General features: G+C 39.1%; 1 protein-coding gene across 1 annotated transcript in view; it reads right to left on the bottom strand.

The window, feature by feature from the left end:
- The window catches only part of DGKQ (diacylglycerol kinase theta), an 88,061-nt gene that overhangs the window by 50,660 nt on the left and 18,355 nt on the right, over window positions 1-19,046 (bottom strand). The window contains exons 2-4 of the mRNA XM_064735252.1: window positions 14,411-14,490; window positions 5,045-5,144; window positions 351-436 (exon numbers count right to left, since the gene is read on the bottom strand). Coding sequence (XP_064591322.1) covers window positions 351-436; window positions 5,045-5,144; window positions 14,411-14,490 — 266 coding nt within the window. The remainder of the gene's footprint in view (window positions 1-350; window positions 437-5,044; window positions 5,145-14,410; window positions 14,491-19,046) is intronic.

Here is a 19,046-nt window from a genome sequence, read left to right as displayed (position 1 = left end):
ATGCAATGCAGTCAACAGCTCAACATACAGAAAGAAAAGAAAAGAGTTCCACACCAGCTTTTGCAAAGAAACTTTTATATAAGATACATGATTTTTTTTTTTTTAATTTGGAGGTTGTACACATCCCACAGAGTTTTCAGCAAGAGTTCAAAAGCATTGTGAATATATCAGCATTTAAGTTCACCTCACTCTTTGAAGTATATTCTGAAGTCACACAGGTCCTTTGCCTGTCAATGAGCAACTAAAGTGCTTTGATAACTGGCAGCATGTGAGACTAAAGACCAAGACTGCTCCTTCTCTAGTCCACAAAACACACGACCACCTTCCCCTGCAGAGGCATTGGCACTTACATGGTCCAGGTGCCCATCCTGGTGGCACTGCCGGCAGTCACTGCAAGCAAACAGGATACAGTCGGTGTGCACATGCAGCTCACAAACTAAAAGCACAAAAACAAAAAAATCTTTTTTAGACTGGAAACCCCAGGGTTTTTCTGCATCTCCTTCTGCCCTCCCTTCCATACTCCTCTACTACCCTTTTCACACCACACCTTTTCTCCTTCACGCTCTTTACATTCAGCAAAGGTAGACAATAAAGAAGTACACCAGCATTGTTTTGTGTGTTCCTCCACTTCCTCTGTGTTAAAAAGATGTAACAAATATAAAGGAAAGGCTGAGCTAATTTTGCTCATAAGCAGCACTTGTCATATTTCCTCCAATTACAGCAAGTTGAATGTGAGACAAAGCTTGGCTTTGTCTCACAGTTGCAGAGGAACTGCTGCCTACTCCAACATACCTGTGCCTGAAGGCTACTTTGAGTCAATCACCATATATAAGGTAAATCACTATTTCATTGTCAAAAAAATGAAATAATTTTTTCAGAGCACCCTCCTAAGTAAGGTTAACATTGCCTTCCAAAATATGGTACGTACTTGTAGGTGGAAGAAGTTTGAGTGAACTCTGCAAATGTTCAGGCAAGTTTTGGTTTTAAGATGCCTCCATTATTTAAAAGCTGACTTGAAATACCAGATGTGAAAGAAAAGAATCTGCAGTTATGCTACAAAGTTATGAGTTACAAAAAAAAATTCCCAAAACAATAACTAATAGATCTCCATACCTAGCTTCATCATTTCAAGAGTTAGGAGGGTTCTCTGTGGGACTCAGAGACAGAGATGGATAAAAAGATCCTCCTGCAGCTCCTTTGTAAATACTCAGGGAAGGCATCTCACTTTTCATCAAGTAAATGAAAGCAAGAGACAAGCATCAGATTTTTCAAATACCTTTCAGTTCCAGTCAAACAAGTTATTTCTCCAAGCATATCACAAAGATATGAGAACTGTAACCTGAAGATTGGAAATGGCAACTGCACATATTAGCACATTATCTGAAAGTGTTATCTGAAAGTGTCTTGAAAACAATGCTATTAATTTACTTGAAAATAATGCTATTATTTAGAAAATAATACCCAATTTGTGCTCTTTGGGCTCTTACAGAGCAGAATTAACACTGTGTTTTCTAACCCCAGAGAAGACATAATCTCCCACCACACCAAAGCAGACTCATGACTAAGCCAACCACAAACACACACAGCTCCCCGTGCTCAGTGTCTGTCTTCACTGCACTCAAGAATTCCTCTCTGAGCTGTGGCACAGCCCCTCCTCCGCTCACATTTCTCCCTGTTCATAGATGTAACAAGAGTATTTTCCATTTTTGCCAGTTCAACTAACCAGGCAAACTAGATGCTTGGAGTCATACTCTTGCTAATGTTCAAAGTGCCCATAGGCAACGTTGCAGCTTCAAGGAATTTACAAAAGCATTGGGGGTTTTATTGCTAATTCTGCCAATACAGGTATGCACTGCCCTTTGCTATACATTGTGAGAACACAGAAGGGGTTTTACCTTTCATTTAATTCACATCTGCTGCTTCTAGCATCAACCCTAGCCCCAAATTGGTAAGAAATATGTTCACATAAATGATGGGAATGTCCTAGGGAGTTAATCCCTTAAGCTGACAATCCTGGTGTAGGAAAGAGGATGTTTTTGAATGTAAAGATTAAATTAGAGGTCCTACAAAAAGAAATTTAATCTTTATCAGCCATTCCATAATCTGCATTATTCTTTAACACATAACAGAATGACAATCTTCTGTTCAAGCTAGCTATGAAAGTTCTTTATGATTGCCAAAAAACCCAACCTGATTAATTTCAGATACATAAACTTGAGAGAAGAGCCTTTAAAATGTTAACTGCATCCTTCTCCAATCTGCTGCTCCTGCTCAATAATTATTAAGGAACTTTAGTAAAGAATTCAGCACAAAAAAAAAATGTTTGGATTACTCCAATTTCTATTTTTTAATTTCCATCTCTTCTTCCTGGAAATAAAGGAACAACATCATGAGTCCGGATTCAACTGGCACCAGTGAAATCTGGTAGCAAAAATAGCTATCCAAAGCAATCAGTAACTGTCACCAGAATTTGGTGTCAATCTATTGTCATATTTACCAATGACACATATGTATTTATTTCACTATGCATTAATAAACATGCATGCTCATTTCTGAGAAAAGGTCCCCTACTGGACATCCACAAGATTTATGTGGGTGAAATCTTTTACTTCCTTTCAAGAAAGTTTATTCAATTTTAATATATAAACAGCGTAAATCAAGTGACTAAAATCACTTGAAAAAAGTGATTATTTTACAAGTACATTTAATGGTGTCAATCATTTGTTTAGAGAAGGTAACTCCATCTTAGCCTTCGTTTTAATCTTAATTATGGTCAAGAGTACAGGAAAAGTTCTTAATTTTAGTATCAGACATGAACATCATAAACAAGACTAGATTTGCAGTATTAAGTCATTAGAGATAAACAAAAAACAAAAAAGGAAGAAAGTTCTATATCTCCATCTGAATTTAAAAGTTCGTTACCTTAAAACATTAGACTTCTAAAACAAATTCCACAAGCATTTTTGAAGAATTAAGGAAGAATCTTGAGCATTTTATAAACTTCAGCTGCCCTTTTTAAGATACATTTTAAAAAAATTAGCAGAGAAAGAAATTGTAGACTTACTGGTATTCAGAAAAAGGGCACCGAACAAATCACACCACACAAAACAGTAAAACTGTAAAATCCATGTGAGGAAAACAATTCAGAACCTTAAACGAACCATTAAAAAAATTCCGTGCATGTGCAATATCTAACTACAACATGTGGCTTCATGTGCTTCATGTTTACAAACACTTAAATGGAAACATCTGAAAAAATATTCCTTTGCACTTGTAGGCTGGGTTTGGCTGGGGTAGAGTTAATTTTCTTCACCATGGCTAGAATGGAGCTGTGTTTTGGGTTTATGCTGCACACAGGGTTCATAATATAGAGATGTTTTAGTTATTCTTGAGCAGGGCTTACACAGAGCCAAGGCCTTTCCTGCTTTCCGTACTGCTACACTGGGGAGGAAGTTAGGGAAGGCTGAGAGGAGACACAGCCAGGACAGGTGACCCAGACTGGGCAAAGGGACATTCCAGACCATCCGACATCCTCTCAGTATTTAAAGCTGGGCACAAGAAGGAGGAATGGGGAATATTTGGGCTGATGGCATTTGTCCTCCCAAGCCCCTCTGACGTGTGAGGGGGCCTTGCTGTCCTGGAGATGCAAAACACCTGCCCGCCCATGGGAAGCAGGGAATGACTTCTTCATTTTTCTCTGCTTATGTGTGTGTGGGTTTTACTTTCCATATTATACTGGCTTCCAATTGTCTCCCTGATCCTACTGGAGGGGCAGGCAGCGAGTGGTGCGTGTGGTGCTCAGCAGCTGTCTGGGGGAAACCACAACAAATGGATACTATGAGAATGCAGTAGAATTAATAGAGTAAGAATACGAAAGCAGATTTTAGAAAGCTTTAACTAAATTGGATCACTAAACTAAAGCTATTTGTAATAGTTAAGAGGGTATAACTAGGTGAAAACTATTTTCTTCTCAAATTTCTATGTTTATCTAATGGCACACAGGTTCTGAGTCTTACTAAGATCACTAGAAAACTCCCTGTGCTATCTGTAGCTCACAGAACATCCTACCAAACCGTCCTGGTCACATGGGGACTATGCTAAGTGACATATTCCCACTAGTCAGAAGAACAGTCTGGCTCCATTATGCAACTCAACAGACAAAAGCAGAAACAGAAACACTGCGCCATTCCAAGTCTAAATGCCGTAATCAAAGAGGATTGCTTCCCCTACACATACACAAATCACACTTAATAAGGCAATATCTTTAGCAAAACAGCGATTTTGGAAGCAACTCAATTCCCTGAAGAATTGATTTTTCATTCATTAGACTTTTTTAAACGGTTCAGAGGTAATATTCCTATAAAACAGTAAATTCTATTTAACCTCACAACTCAACTGAACAACTAATAGACATTTAGTACAATGGATAATTGGAGAGCTGTCCTACATCAAAATCAGTCACATACTCATGCCAACATGTATTTCAAATTAAAAATCTGGTATTTGGGTGATTTCTTTATTGTTTTTTCAGAGAATACATGTCAGAACATTCAGAGCAGTACTATTTTGACAAATAATATTTTCAAATATCTTTCCATTGAAGGTATCTCATCCTCATTAAAAGTAACAGATATCTGAGACTAGTAACACAGGAAATTCTACATTCTTTTCTAGAAATACGAATACCTGATGATTCTCTGTATCAAAAGTTTCCACTGGAAACAGAAATAAATTACTGCAACTGGACAAGTCTTTCAGCAAAATAGCTTCTCATTCTTTGCCCATCTCAGGCAGGGAGTCATTGCACACCACCACAGACTCGCCCAAAGTAAATTGGCAGAAAGCTGAAAAGAGTGTATAGGTTTGACATAATTTGCATTTTATGGAAGGTGGTTGATTTATTATTCCTTAGTTTGGAGTACACCTTCCCACAACCAATGAGTGGATAATAAACCAAATATTGCTCAGTCACTCAAGGTATGCAGTGCAGGGAGACTGCAGGTTGCTGGGTGGCACACAGATGGCTGTACAAGGTCTGAGTTACCTTCACATCGAAAGGCAGGTGACTCCAGGGACTTCCTGCACACAGCACAAAACTTTCTTTTGTAAAGTCCTGGAGGCCCAAAACAGTGTGCAACTGGAACCTGCCAGCAAAGAATGCATAAGACATCATCAATTTCAACTTTCAAAGTGTCAGTTAAAATTCATAGAAGCTGCTTTATCTTGCAACAACAGAGCAGTATATACAATGTGAACTTAGCACAAGAATAAATAGATGAAACATCCTTTAAAAAATAATCATACTTGGAAATACATGTTAAATACTTAAATGTAACTTTTTTTTTTATTCTTGGGAATTAATATGTATTGTATATATTTTTAAGCTGACTAGCTTCTTGATGATTCACAACAACATGAAACCAAAGGCTTCCTTTGGGACATACCTGTAATCACAGCTGTTCTTCTAAGCATTCGTAATTGAATCAAGGACAATTAAAGAGCAACTACTGCACAGGTGAACAAAATACCCTAAAGACATGCACAAGACAACTTTTAACATCTCAGTGCTGCCACAGTTCAGTGCTCTCCACACGCCTTTCACTTCCTCCCCAAATACAGCTCGGCCACTGGCTGACCAAAGGGATTGGATAAGGCCCCTGCCTTATCCAAAGCTTCAACGCCAGAACGCTATCCAGCTCCTGAAGGACATCCATACTGAGTTTCCTCTTGACTGTAGGTTGGAAATGATAGACCACGATTTTCTCTTGCAAGAGCTATCTGTAACAACAGTTTTGGCAAATGTGTTTCTTATTTTTAATTTATTCATTTATTCTTCTTATTCATAATATTCTTATTATTCATTTTTCTTGCTTGATTTTATTATTAATTTTTTATTAATAATGAACATGGTTAGTGATAGTACCAAAGAATCAACAGATGAAGCAAAGTAAAGAATAAGAAAACACTTAAGTTTCATACCTTTTCTAGAGACTACTCTTCCTACAAGATGCACAACTATGCTAAAGCGACAGTCACATTAGAAGGAAAGAACATAACTGCATGTTTAAAGTCCTGGGATCGAAATGAGTTCCACAAAAGTTTGCTGTGATTTAGGTATTTAGTATTATGCATTTCACATGCCCTTCTTGCTACAATGAAGTTTTACACATCAAGTTTATCTTGTGGTTGTATTTCTGGTAAAAGCTGACAAATTATTATTTAGGTCTCAAATGAAATTAATCATTCCCAGTAAAACTTTGGAAATAAAGACTTCAGATACAGGGAGTCACAGATAGCAGCCTTTCCTCTCAGATACACTGTAAAACATCCTTCAATTATTCATCAGGATTTGAATTTTCTCCTTGTATATTGAGGTTTTCCTGAGAACTATTAGCAGCAAATATGACACCTACTGTGAACACAGAATCTGATGACCCAAGGAGTCACTTCCAGTTATAATCATCAAATTCCAACAAGAATTTTCTGTCTCAGAAAGTATGGGAACAGTCACATCAAACAATCCTATTATTCAAGCATACGCAATGAAAGAAATGAGGTAAAGTTTTGCCAGATGCAACACAAGGAGAAAAGAACAATGCTGGAAATTTAATCAAGAAAAATCAGTAACCCCCAAACTACAAGGCATGTGGTTCCTCAGAGCTCCTCAGAGTTAAGCTTTGGGAGGTAAAAGAGGCAAAGAGAGGTATGAAATATGTTTGTCTTACTAAACATGAACAGAATAGTGCACAGCAGCTGACCAGTGAAACAAAGTCACCAGCTCATTGCCCTAGGAGACCGTGAGGAATCCTCGGTCCCTGACTGACCAGGAAACTGCCCATTCAGATCCCATGCTCCCTACCAAGCTGGGCTGACAGCCAGCCTACAAAAAAGACTCCACATCACTATCTCCAATACAATATATAACAGCATTTCCTCCGAAAGCTTCAAGTTTTATCTTGATGTACAAGTTGGGGATTAAAAAATACAGCCAAACCATTATTTTCAGGTCCATACCCTACTCCTTTTGGCCCAAATTGAAATTTCATTCTCTGCAGCCCTCCATCTCTGACATAAAGTTCATAGCTGGCTTACATAATTTTTTTTACAATCAGAATACTCGAGCCATATAATGTATGTTTACAAAAAGAATACATATTCTTGGCGGGGGTAAATAATCCTAGAAAGCCTAAGAAGCCTTAATCAAACTATCCCAGGTTAAGTTTAAGGCTCATAGTCCCTGCCCACCCTGCTACTCCAAGAGCAGGAAGAAACAAACCTCTCTGTACAGTGTCATGCAAGCTATCCGGGCTCAGTTATTGTGCAGGTAAAGTGCCAGAGCTGCAGCTCACTCTAGCTGCTCCAAAACAAAAAAGTTTGCTGGGAGCAGGCCACTTGCACAAAAGTCATCCTGCACAATGAATTCATGCGCAGAAAGTTGGTAAGAAATGACTATGTGAGCACAACCTGACACAGACACTGTGAGGAGTACTGAAAAGCCCTGGTGGGATTTCTTCAGGCAAGCTTTTCTGCACATCCCAACCTGTCTTCAGGTTTCAAGTGTCATCTTTAAGTGCCCTACCCCTGCCACAGCCTCAAGCATCATGCAGCCACCCAAGGGAGAAGAATTCCCCCTGAAATCAGACACAGCGGAGATCTCCCTTAGCTCCCAGGTGTGAACAAACTGCTCTGGACACCCAGCATGAGCATCCAACCCTCTCAACAACCCACGTTTGAAACATAGGGGGCTCTTTTTCTGGCCATGAGTCTGGCTATTTTATCTTAAGCCTAGCTTAGAAATGCAGGCTGTTCATTATTGTCACAGAGAGGTTCTGCTAAAATAAAGAATATGTGAAAAACAGTGTTTCTTTTGGGAAAAATTGTGACAAAGGACTTTGACAGAAGGCAAACTTATTCAGAGTCTGACTGTACTTATCTAGAACACTCAAGGGAAGGAGACCAAGTCTAAATTCTTCAGCTGTTGAGACCATGGTAACAACTGTCTGAAGTCTCAAGTCACTGTCAAACAGAACAGCAACTTGCAGATTGAAATGTTAAGGGCAGGTGGAGAAGGGGAAAAGCAGGGGGAAAAAAGTTTCTTTAATTTCTTTCTTACAAATCAAGCCAATGAAACTTTGTTTATCGTGAGTGGTCTTTCTAACAGGCTTTGGAAGATGTCAGGTATAAAAGCAATGCAGAGCCTCATGGAAAATGGGATGGGAGTAAGATGGAAACAAAGAAAAGGTAAAAGAGGTATGAGTACACCATAACAAATGCATCAATTACATAATGTTTGTCCACATGTTTTGGTTGCTGAACAAGTTCCAAGCACCTAATACATATATAAAAAATATTTGAAACCCAGACTAGAAAAGCCATGAAAGAATACAGAACATTACATGTTATTACTCAGTTTATATCCACCTCCGTAAGTACAGCAAAGTACAAAAGCATAAGGTGCCTACAGAGAAAATGTTAATAATTCACGAGAGTTTAAAACTGCTTTTCCAATCCATCTACTTAAATTGCCTTATGGAAACCACAAAAATCGATTTCCACAGAAAAATACAGAAAATTTCTTCTAGTAATACCATTAAATGACATCTAAGTGCCCTTACAATATTGATCAGAAGCATATCAACAGAAAGTATAATGGTAACACTCCAGTGTGATCTCCAGAATGACTCTGCACTCAGGGACAAGATAGTTTCTAGTTCCTGTTGTATTTCCTGCCATCTGTTAAGGAATGCAAAGCATTAGAGAATGTAATACATGTCTGTAAATGTTCCTATCAGCCTGTAATAGAATTTGATCCTATAGAAACCTAAGATTCTAACTCCTTCAGTGCAATCTCTGCAAGTGCACAGCAGTTCTGCATTAACAACAACAAAAAATAAAAACACAAAAAAACCAGCAACAAACTGCTTTTAAAATCCACACTTTGGAAGACAGAAAAAACAAAGGATAGAATTGCTTTCTCTTGATGGTGCCTTTTAAAACTGTTCCTCATCCTGAAATGTCACAGGACATCAAGCATGTGACCAACAGTATATCATGAATTCTAGTACCATTCCACTAAGGTGGAGTCACTTTGTACAGAGTGGCCCAGCTACCCTCCAGACTCTCTGATTTGTGTATAGAGTCAGGCCAGGCTATCCTACTGGTCTGCAGCAGGATGCCTCAGCAGCAGGCGAGAAAATACAGCTCCAGGAAGGCCTGTTTTACACCCAGCAGCAGCTTCTTTTCTTCCAGCTCAGGCAGAAGAAAGCTTCATGTTAAATCATGAGGCAAAGACTTCCAGGTGCAAAGGGCAACGAGAGAAATACAGATATATAAATGTCAGGGTGGCAGCTGCTGTCTTGGGCAGTCTTAAAAAGGAACTACCTACTAAAAACTTTTCCTAGGCCTATGTCTAGATATTATTTTGCCCATGCATCTCCTTCGCCATCACATCAGGGTGACTTTCACTTGGCATTACTTTGTAAAAAATACCAGAGAGATTAAGAAACTGGGGTGGCAGGACCTAAGGTAGTGTGGGGCTGAACAGCTTCCAAGAAGGAAAGGGCAAACAGAAAGAAGGATTCTAAAACTCTCAACAACAGCCTCCAAGTGTTGAGTAAAAGGAACTTAACTTACGATCACTAGCTTGCAGTTCAAAAACACAGCTGCATTTCAAGGAAAAGCACAAGCAGCTTGGAAGCAACCACCTTCATCAGACACTCACAAGGGCAGTCACACAAGTCATTCTCAAAGACTGCTCCCAACATAAGGCCAAAAAAATTTCCTGATAAAAACTAAAATGGTGTTTCTGAAACAAAAACATGTACGGATGTTTAAGTGTAGAAGCACTTCCCTATCTAAAGATTCTAAGGTTCACTCCAACACTGTAAACCTTTGCTCTACAGAGGTAGATACGGTGAACACACCTCACTCCACCCCATGACTGTTCTGTCCAGGCCTAGACTATACCCTCTCTGAGAGAAGCCAACAACTTCGTGATTCAACTTTTGCCCTTATTGACATATTTTCAATTACTTCCTTGTTACTCAGTAATCAAAAATAGCACTTTGATTTGTTTGAAACCTCTTATTTAGTAGCAAAATATTTCTGCAACTTGAATACACTGTGTGCTCTGGAATGTCCTCTATTGCTTTGGCATTTTAGGGACAATGCTTATCAACTACTCTTCACTTATGTTGAAACTGATGTTCTTGCTCTTGTACTTGATTTATTGGCTGGGGTTTAAAGGCAATGTAAGTATGCATTCCATATGATAGCTCTGAAATGAAGTAAGAATACAGGGTTAAATGGTGGCTCAACATATAACAGGACAAGAGAGACAAAATCAAATACTTAATTATCAAAATTTTAACGGGGGCTAACGCAAGGGAATGATGCATACATCTATATGCTATCTCACTATATCCAGGATTATTTTTCTTCATCCTGCAGGTCTCTGTGACAGGACATTTGGCCTTATACGCTCCAAGGTCTCAAGGACTTTTTGCAGTGGATAATGCATCCCATGCTAGTTCAAACTAGAATGATATGATACTTCCACTCAAAAGTAAGACTTATGTAAAAGCTTTCCACTGCAATTACGAGTTGCTTGGCCTAGTCTTTTTGGCCTAGTAGTGTAAAGAAAAAATAACATGCAAAAGTCACTCACTCCTTGCTTTTACTGCTACAGAGGAAATCAATGTCCATGTCCTCTTATTAAGACAAAGATTAAGAATTAAAACAAACACAGTGCCATCCCATAATGCTTTTGAAACTGAAGAGTCACTGATACAGCTGCAGAGCTCATCTGGGAGTTCCGATCAAGTTTCAAGAGAGCATAATAAATTGTCCTGAGGTTACAAACAAGGAGGAGTTAGCCCTTCCTTCCCTTAAGCTCTGAGGTTCCCCTTCAGGGAGCAAAGGGAGAAAACCTTGGTGCAGTGCCAAGATTATCAGCAAGCACTTTTAACCCTCATTTGGATTCTAAATTGTGCCATGTGACTGTCTCCAAGCAGCTGCCTTGCTGAAACAACACAAGCATGGGTCAAGTGCTGGAGAGAGACCTTCTTGACGGAAAGGGGCTACCCAGCAAGGGCCCAGGTAAAACCAGAGTCACAGAACGGCCTTTAAAGAAAGGGAACCTTTAAAGGTCACCTAGTCCAAATTTCCATGCACTGAGCAGGGACATCTTTAACTAGATCAGGTTGCTCAGAGCCCTGTCCAACCTGGTCTTGAAGGCATCCAGGAATGGGGCACCTACCACCTCTCAGAGCAACACGTGACAGTATTTCACCACCATTATTGTAAAAACGTTTTCCGTAAGTCTAGTCAGAATGGATCCCCTTTTACTTTAAAACTATTACCCCTCACCCCATTGCTATGGGCCCCTCAGAAAGATCTTCTACTTTCAGACGATTGTTACTGACCCGAATAACCACACTGCACACAGCTGAACCCAGCATCCAGAGGGAGAAACTCAGGTCAGCAGACAATTACAGGAGCAGAGACCCCTACAAGCACCACAGCCTTCCCATTACTTACCCCAGCCCATTAATGCAGAAACTTTCCTTACAAAGGGAAGTTTTATTTTTAGCACACAAATATTCAGAATCTGATAACCTAGACTAGCATTTTTCCATTCTAGACAACCTGGCTTTAAGAATAACAGCACACAACAAAGTCTCGTGAGCAGACTTCAAAACCTTCTTAAAATGGAAATGTTTAGAATCCATTAGAGCAATGAAACAACACACCAACAAGGAAAAATAAGCACAGCAAATGCTGAACGTCACTAAACCATTCTTCATGTGGTCTCATTTCAATTTAATTTTGCAAGAACAGTTATATAGAAAATACATACTTCTAAGAAGCTGTAATACAGCTTCAATTCCAACCTAACAAGGGAAGACTAAACTTCACATTTCACCCTCAAAACCATTTTGTTTTTACTGTTATTTTGTTTTGTGTTGGTGTTTGGGTATGGATTTTTTTTGTTCTCCCTTTCTCCCCTTTTTTTAACATGTGTACTGTAAAGTAGGTAAATACTTATGGGAATGTAGGAAAGAGAGTTTGAATTTGAAACAGTCGCTGAGACCTTACCATTGGAACAAATCATATGCCCTGCAAACTTTTCAGAAGACTGATTCACAAAGGTTTGTTTAGAAACATCATGATCTGTATCCACTCTGGAATGCTAAATGCAGGTGACAATGATTTACAATTGAGAAAAAAAATTCATATTTCAGCAATAAGAATGATCTAAGACTGGGTGCAGTGGTGGCATGCTTGTGACCCCATGGGCCTTTACTTGACCCTGGGAAGGAAACCCTACTGTCAGGAATAAAAGTTTCCACCAAACATCTACTGAAAAATTATTCTCTGATGGGTGACTTAGTGTCAAATGACACACATTCTGATGAGTTTTAACAATTGCCATCTTCTCTACATGAAATCCAGGCAAGTAAAAAAAAAAGTCTCATTTCTCTAATACACTGAATATTGACATAGCTGAAAGAACTATCAGAAAAAAATCCCACCAGTGTTCTCTCCTACGTCAGACCTTTTAATAAATAAATAATTTGAAAGGAGAGATTAGGAAAATAAACTTCCCACAAATTGTATAAATGGCTGTCATTTGTTTTTCGCTCTGTTATATTTTTTACGCAAATGCCAAGTCTGGTATTTGCTTTGACAGAGCCTGCATGCAAAACGACGTCTCCCATATGGCAGCCTTCACTTGTACATCTGATCAGGATTAATGCAACTTGGATGACCACGTCAAGGAGGACATGACTGTCCAGAACGAACAGTACAATCCAGAGTTTTCAAAATAAAATCATTACAGCTCAAGACAGAAAACACAGAAGACTCTTAGAGCTAAACACAGCAACGCTGAACTGCAAACAGTTTCAAAGACTGACAACAGCACCAAATAACTATCCTCGCTGTGCAGTACAATTTGTGTTTATTGTTTACAGATAAATCACAAGATAAACATTTCGGGGCAGATAGATTACAAGGACTGACAAGAGAGAAAAAAATTACACTGACGTCTACAACTGATGCAAATGGGAACATTAATTAAGTTTAAATTGAGGACTTTTACCATATAAAAACAAAGGAAAAAATACTATTTTGAACAATGAATTAAATTTACAGCAAATCCACAAAAGAAGCAGTCATAAATGTTTACAACGCCCACACTCTGAATTAAATTACTATTTTCCAGTTGGATTTTTGCCATCCTCTCAAAGGCCCTTGTATATACCTATATCATCTGATTCACTATTCTTTTTGCTACAATGACTGATTGTCAACATACTAAAACAGCAGACAATGCTAATTCTTAGTAAAATCACTTCTCACTACCTAATGTCCCTTTACCATGGGTTCTAAGACAGCAGTATTTCTTACTGTTTCACTGGCAAATTTCTACGCATCAGACACCTTTCCGACACTTCTCAAGATTAAAAGTATGTAAGGAAAGAGGAAAAGTAAAAGAAGAGAAAAAGCAAAGCTTTGCGTTGGCACAGCCCAGCAGCTTCATCACCTAGACAAAACATATTCAAGAAAAACAAATGGATAATTTCTCTTCATCCAGTCCCTGTAACTCAAATTGCATATTGTTTTCAAACTTCCACATCTCATCCCCTACACAGGCTTCCACAACAAAAAGGAGCTGGTAAAATGTTTTATGACACAAAGAAGGGAATCAGCTCCCTTCACAGGTCTACACAATGGATTCCCATAAACGTGCTTTGAGTCAGCAAGGTCTGTAATGAACATGACTGATTTTACAGCCATGTCTCATTCGACTTCTTGCTGTGGTATTACTAGAGAAGTACTAAAACACTACAAATACAAAGGTAAGGTAATGCCTTAAGGTATTTGTACTGTTTTACTACTTCTCTAGTAAATTTCTCACGTCCTTCTCCCCTTCTGTTCCTCTTCTGTCATCCTTTCCCAAGTGGATAACACACTTCATTTTCTCTTCACTTTAGCTTCTTAGGACCTTAGTCGCATCCTATTATATTCTGTAAGGTTGATTCATGTTCCACACCCTTTGAATCAATCTCTTACACATAAAGTCTTGTGGGAGAAGGTCACAAGCCATCTGAAAGCAAGTACTTTATTGCGAAACTTCCAGGTAATGACACGCAGTAAGAACATCTAGTAACATTTAAAGAATGCAAATAACTGGTCTTCAAAGGCAGAGTATCTACAGTTGCTCATAGCAGACTTCTCAAAGGAAGTGTAGCTTTGCCTGTGAGCAGCTATAAAAGCTTTAGTGATGACTAATACAATTTTTGCATCATGATATGAAAACAACCCACTGCTAATACAGCAGCATGTTCATTACTGATAAATGTGTGGTATTACCCCAAGAAGGAGACAAGTCAGTGTCTTAACTCACCCTTACAAGGCTGGGAGCAATACATGAGCATGGTATCTTGACATTCTTGAGGCACTTTTCGTGAGACATGAAGTTGCAAACTGTGGAAATAAAATAAGAACCATGAGCAACTCTTCAGAAGCAAGGGACTTTAAGAAACACAATCAAACAAAACCAAAAATGGAGTAAAATACAATTAGGAATATAACTTTTTAAACATATTTGTTATCCCCTCGGTTTGAGAACATACACAACTGTCACACCCTGAGCAGCGCATGCACTCCAAGTTGTTTTCCTACTAAGATGATGGCAATGGAAAAGGAAGGACAGCTTATCCCAGAACAGTACAAGCCTAACACAAGTAATGTCCTCCCCTACTCTCTCTCTTCATGAGCATCAAAACGAGCTCTTAAATTTAAAAAAAAGTTTTAAACAGTCCAAAATAGCTCTTTGATGTAGCCAAAGCAGAAGGACATGTTTGCAAGTGAATTATTCTACAAGCTAGTGCATGTGACATAAATGTGAGAAAACAAAGTATTGTTACAAACTGAGTATAGTGGATGAAGGTTGCCAATTATAGGAGCTTTGAAAGTCAAGAGTAACTAACTATTTCTTTTATTACAGGTTTTTAATTTCATCCAAGCTCCACAAAGCATGCTTTCAAGCATGACAGTGTTTTAAAAGATCATTTCTCATGGAGGGGATATTTTTCACAGCTTTTTACCATGAATTTGCATTACATTAAGCTATGTGAATAAAGTAAGGAATTCTTTATTTCATTTTCACCACCTCTGATTAATTAGGAACTAATAAGCCATGCAGCTATGGATTTAGAGACCACTTTCTTTCAGAATTAACCTCCACCAGTTCAAGCGTGAAGCTGTGTGCAGGGGCTCAGCTCCCGACCTCTGGAGTGGAAGCTCACACCTCTCCCAGTGCCGGGGCAGAAGATCGCTTGCCAGTAGCAACTGTTGCTGTACACAGAGGGTTTTCCCCTCCCTGCTTTTCCCAAGCACAGTGTACCACTTCCTAAGTTTCCCAAGTATCTGACAACACCCCAAGTGCTTCAAATTTCCCATCTGCAGTCCACTGCTGCCACTGGCTGTATGCGCTAGTGCCGCCAAAAGCAGTCCATTTCCTTTCCTCCCCTTTCTCCAGCTCACTGACTTTTGATTGCACACTTCTCCTTCTAGGCCAACTGAAGCATTAAAATCCAGGTCCACTTCTCTAAACAGCTTACTCCTGGCCCACACTAAGTAAATTTTCCTTCTAGTAGCACAAAAAGGATGACACCTTTCCTCTTGGCACCCATCTTAATATGAGCAGTAAGCACTTTTTTTTTCATTATTCTACAAGTCAGAAAAAGAAGCACTGCAAGTCACTACTGCATTCAAAGGTGTTATTCGTCATCCATGGTTGAACCCAGAATGGTTACTGCACGGATGAAATAAAGTGGGAAAGAACAGAACCACATCTTCTGCTGGGTGCTATGAAGTGTTACGTGCATCTCTAAGGTTTATGGCTGTTTCCAACCAAATAAGGAAGATCAGGGAAAGAAACAGCCAAAGAGAGGATGATGAAGCGGATTCTTGCAGCTGCAAATGGAGTTGCTTAACAGACTGGGAGGTGATCTCTGTGGTGGGGAGGAGCACAGAGCCTACCAGTGCAGAGGAAACCAAAGTCATTATCCAGGCAGAGGAGATGCATCTCCTGCTCCAGAAAACAAGTATGAGTCCATACAGAGAACTGGTGAATCCTCATTGCTGGTAAGTGTTTTCTCAACATGGACATAGTGGTTATATAATGATAACATAATCAAACTTGCTCCTTCCTTAGGTGTCAGCAGTATTTCTATTGATGCTCTTAGGAAGGTCACCTGCCTGTGGTGAGAGCAGGTCTGTAGAAGCTACAGGAGAAAAGGGTCAAAGGCCACCTGCCCATGCTCACCTATAGTCTGAAATTTGTCACTTACACCCTGAAGACATCTGCCTCAGCCACTTGTTTAGGTAATCTTGTCACTGCCTCAGAGTGGTGCCCAACATTTACCTGACCTGGCTAGGTGAGGGGAAATGCCCTCTGAAGGCAGAAGCGTTGTGACAAAGGTTCTCACGGCTCTGACCCATGAAAAGCAGAAGACGAAGCTTCAAATATAAACAAGCAAGTGTAAAGAATTTCATAAAAAGGTGAAAGCTAGTCAAAGAGGAATCAGCAGTGACTAATGATATTCAGCGTAATCACAGTTTTCCCTCATTTTTCTAGTTCAGAAGCAGGTTGGCTAAAAAGGAAAGCAGAGAGCATGGTGGTACAGATTGGTCACAGGAATTTTCTGATCTGCAAGATGCAACAGGCAACTGAAGTCTGCAAGACCACCCTCTCTAAGTGGCTATTAGATTTAAGTGCACACAAACTCAATGCACAAATCAACTGAGCCCTTCCCAAATACCCTAGGGAATCCAGATAACCAGCTCATGGAAAAGATGTTCCTCCCATGGACTTTGAGAGGTGTTCTCTACTTATTCAGAAAACCCAAGTCAGTACACATACCACAACCCAAGCCAATCAGTACCACAGTTTTATCTTTGCACTGACAAATCCAGCAAAACATGGTCCTGTATAAAGACAGTAACATATAGTTCAGATAAGGAAATATCTCATGACACAGAAAAGCATACTAAGTCAGCAGCTTCAGAGAATCAGTAAAACCAAACAGTGAAGGAATTTTTCAGACAAGGAGCAAAACAGGAAGGTGCATAGAGGTTGTAATTGTTTGACTGCATACAGAATAAGACAACACAGAAAAGAATTAGCTTCCTAAAATGTCAGCCAGAAAATTGAAGCATTTGAAAATAATCAAATTAAGGAATATCAGGAGACAAACAGCAGGAGACAAACAGTGCCCAAACATAGAAGGTAACATTCTCAGCGAAAGATTTTCACACGTTTTTCAGGAGCTACTCACACAACTCCTCCTCTGCTTGTCACATTCCTCAGGGGGTGAAATTACTCCTACAAGTCACCAATTTGCTTTTATTTTGCACATTCCACACAGAAAGAAGAAAACCCAAAATGGCAGCAAGCGGAAGCATTAACAATATTAGGGGGTGGGGTGGGGAGGTGGCAGAATCCTACATTCATATCCATAGTCCCAGAGAGGCTTAATTAGGTCTTAAGTTCTGACAGCTAGGAGAGGTTTTGTGGGTTTTAAGGGGTGACCTTTCATTAGGAAAAATAAGCCAGAAGACACTGTGTGTGAAGTTTCAGTAGATGAAATGCAAAATTCTGAGGAAAAAGCATTTAAAGGAAGAGGATAGGTGAATCTTTTTAAAGGATGAAGATTTCTTGATCCATACAAACTAAGTGATGAGCTAGCTACAAGCAGACACATCTATGGGTTGTCTAAGTCAAAAGAAAGCCATTCAATTACAGCCTTCAGACACTGTACAAAACATTTACTTAAAGGTTTAGGGGGCTCTATAGAGGTCTCTCCAAGCATCTGGTCAGGCATACTGCACCAACCATATTTGATAAGCTTACCTTGAGGCCTTCTGCTATTCAATTATAAATTACTTCCTTCTAGTGAAAAATTAGGTTTTGCCGATGCTCAGCAAGAAGCCATCTGGACACTGCGCATCACAATGCTGCTGCCTGTCCACACAAGATCTGGCTTTACAGCAGGCTCTGCCCATAAGCCATCACTTCCTGGGACACTTTTCCTACCACATTCTGTGTGACTTGGTGTTTTAATAAAGGCCATGTGTACATAGGGCAACTCATAGAAGGTACAGCCAGCACCTTTCCAAAACACACTTGAAAAGAAACAGAAAACATCTCTCTCCAGCAAGGCGGGACATAAAGCTGGGAATCACAGTAACTCATGAGCTGTGCAACACTTCTTAGAAAAAGGATGGCTATTTATACCCTCCAATATGTCACACTTTTTCCACAAAAGCATTTTTCTCTCTGTTCTCAAGACATACTTCAAACCAGAATCCAAACCTAGGAAGAAGAAAACAAGGAATTATGCCCTGTAGGAACTCTAGCTATATATTGGTGTCCTATGCAAATGGTGAGAATTCTGGGTGAGAACTGCTCATGAAATATCAAATATAACACATAAACTTCTCCCCCTTTTGAAAAGACCACTCAGTCCTGAGGAAAAGTCTAGGTACTGTTAAAAATTACTTTTCTTTCCTCTTTGGAAAAATAGTCACCATGATTCAGTTCTGGTGTTTTTTAAAAAGAAATTTATTTGTAAATTTGTATTTTAACATGTTTGGTTTTATTTTTTTCTTTTATCTTTAACACTGAAGTCTAACTTTGCATTTGCTAAACATTTTAATAAGCAGAATTATCAAATTGCTCTCCAGGGAGGATAAATTTTTTAATTTTTTTTTTTTTACAAAAAATTTTCATTTCTGGAAAATTGAAGTGCAATGCATTAAAGAACATACACAGCTTATTAATGTGGATATAAATACAACTAAATTAAGTGCAGTAATTCTCTGAGGCATCTTGTTAAATGTAAGACTTGGAAGAAGTCCCTGTCTTGGAGAGTTTACTAGAACAAATGGCCTGATATATGTAGGAGTATTACATAAATGGAAAATCTCTACAGTCCTCTACAAAAAGCTCTATAAATGTACACAGATTATATGAA

Source organism: Zonotrichia leucophrys, chromosome Z (genome assembly GCF_028769735.1).
Source record: "Zonotrichia leucophrys gambelii isolate GWCS_2022_RI chromosome Z, RI_Zleu_2.0, whole genome shotgun sequence".
Taxonomy (NCBI): domain Eukaryota; kingdom Metazoa; phylum Chordata; class Aves; order Passeriformes; family Passerellidae; genus Zonotrichia; species Zonotrichia leucophrys.
This window is presented reverse-complemented; position numbering and strand designations above follow the sequence as displayed.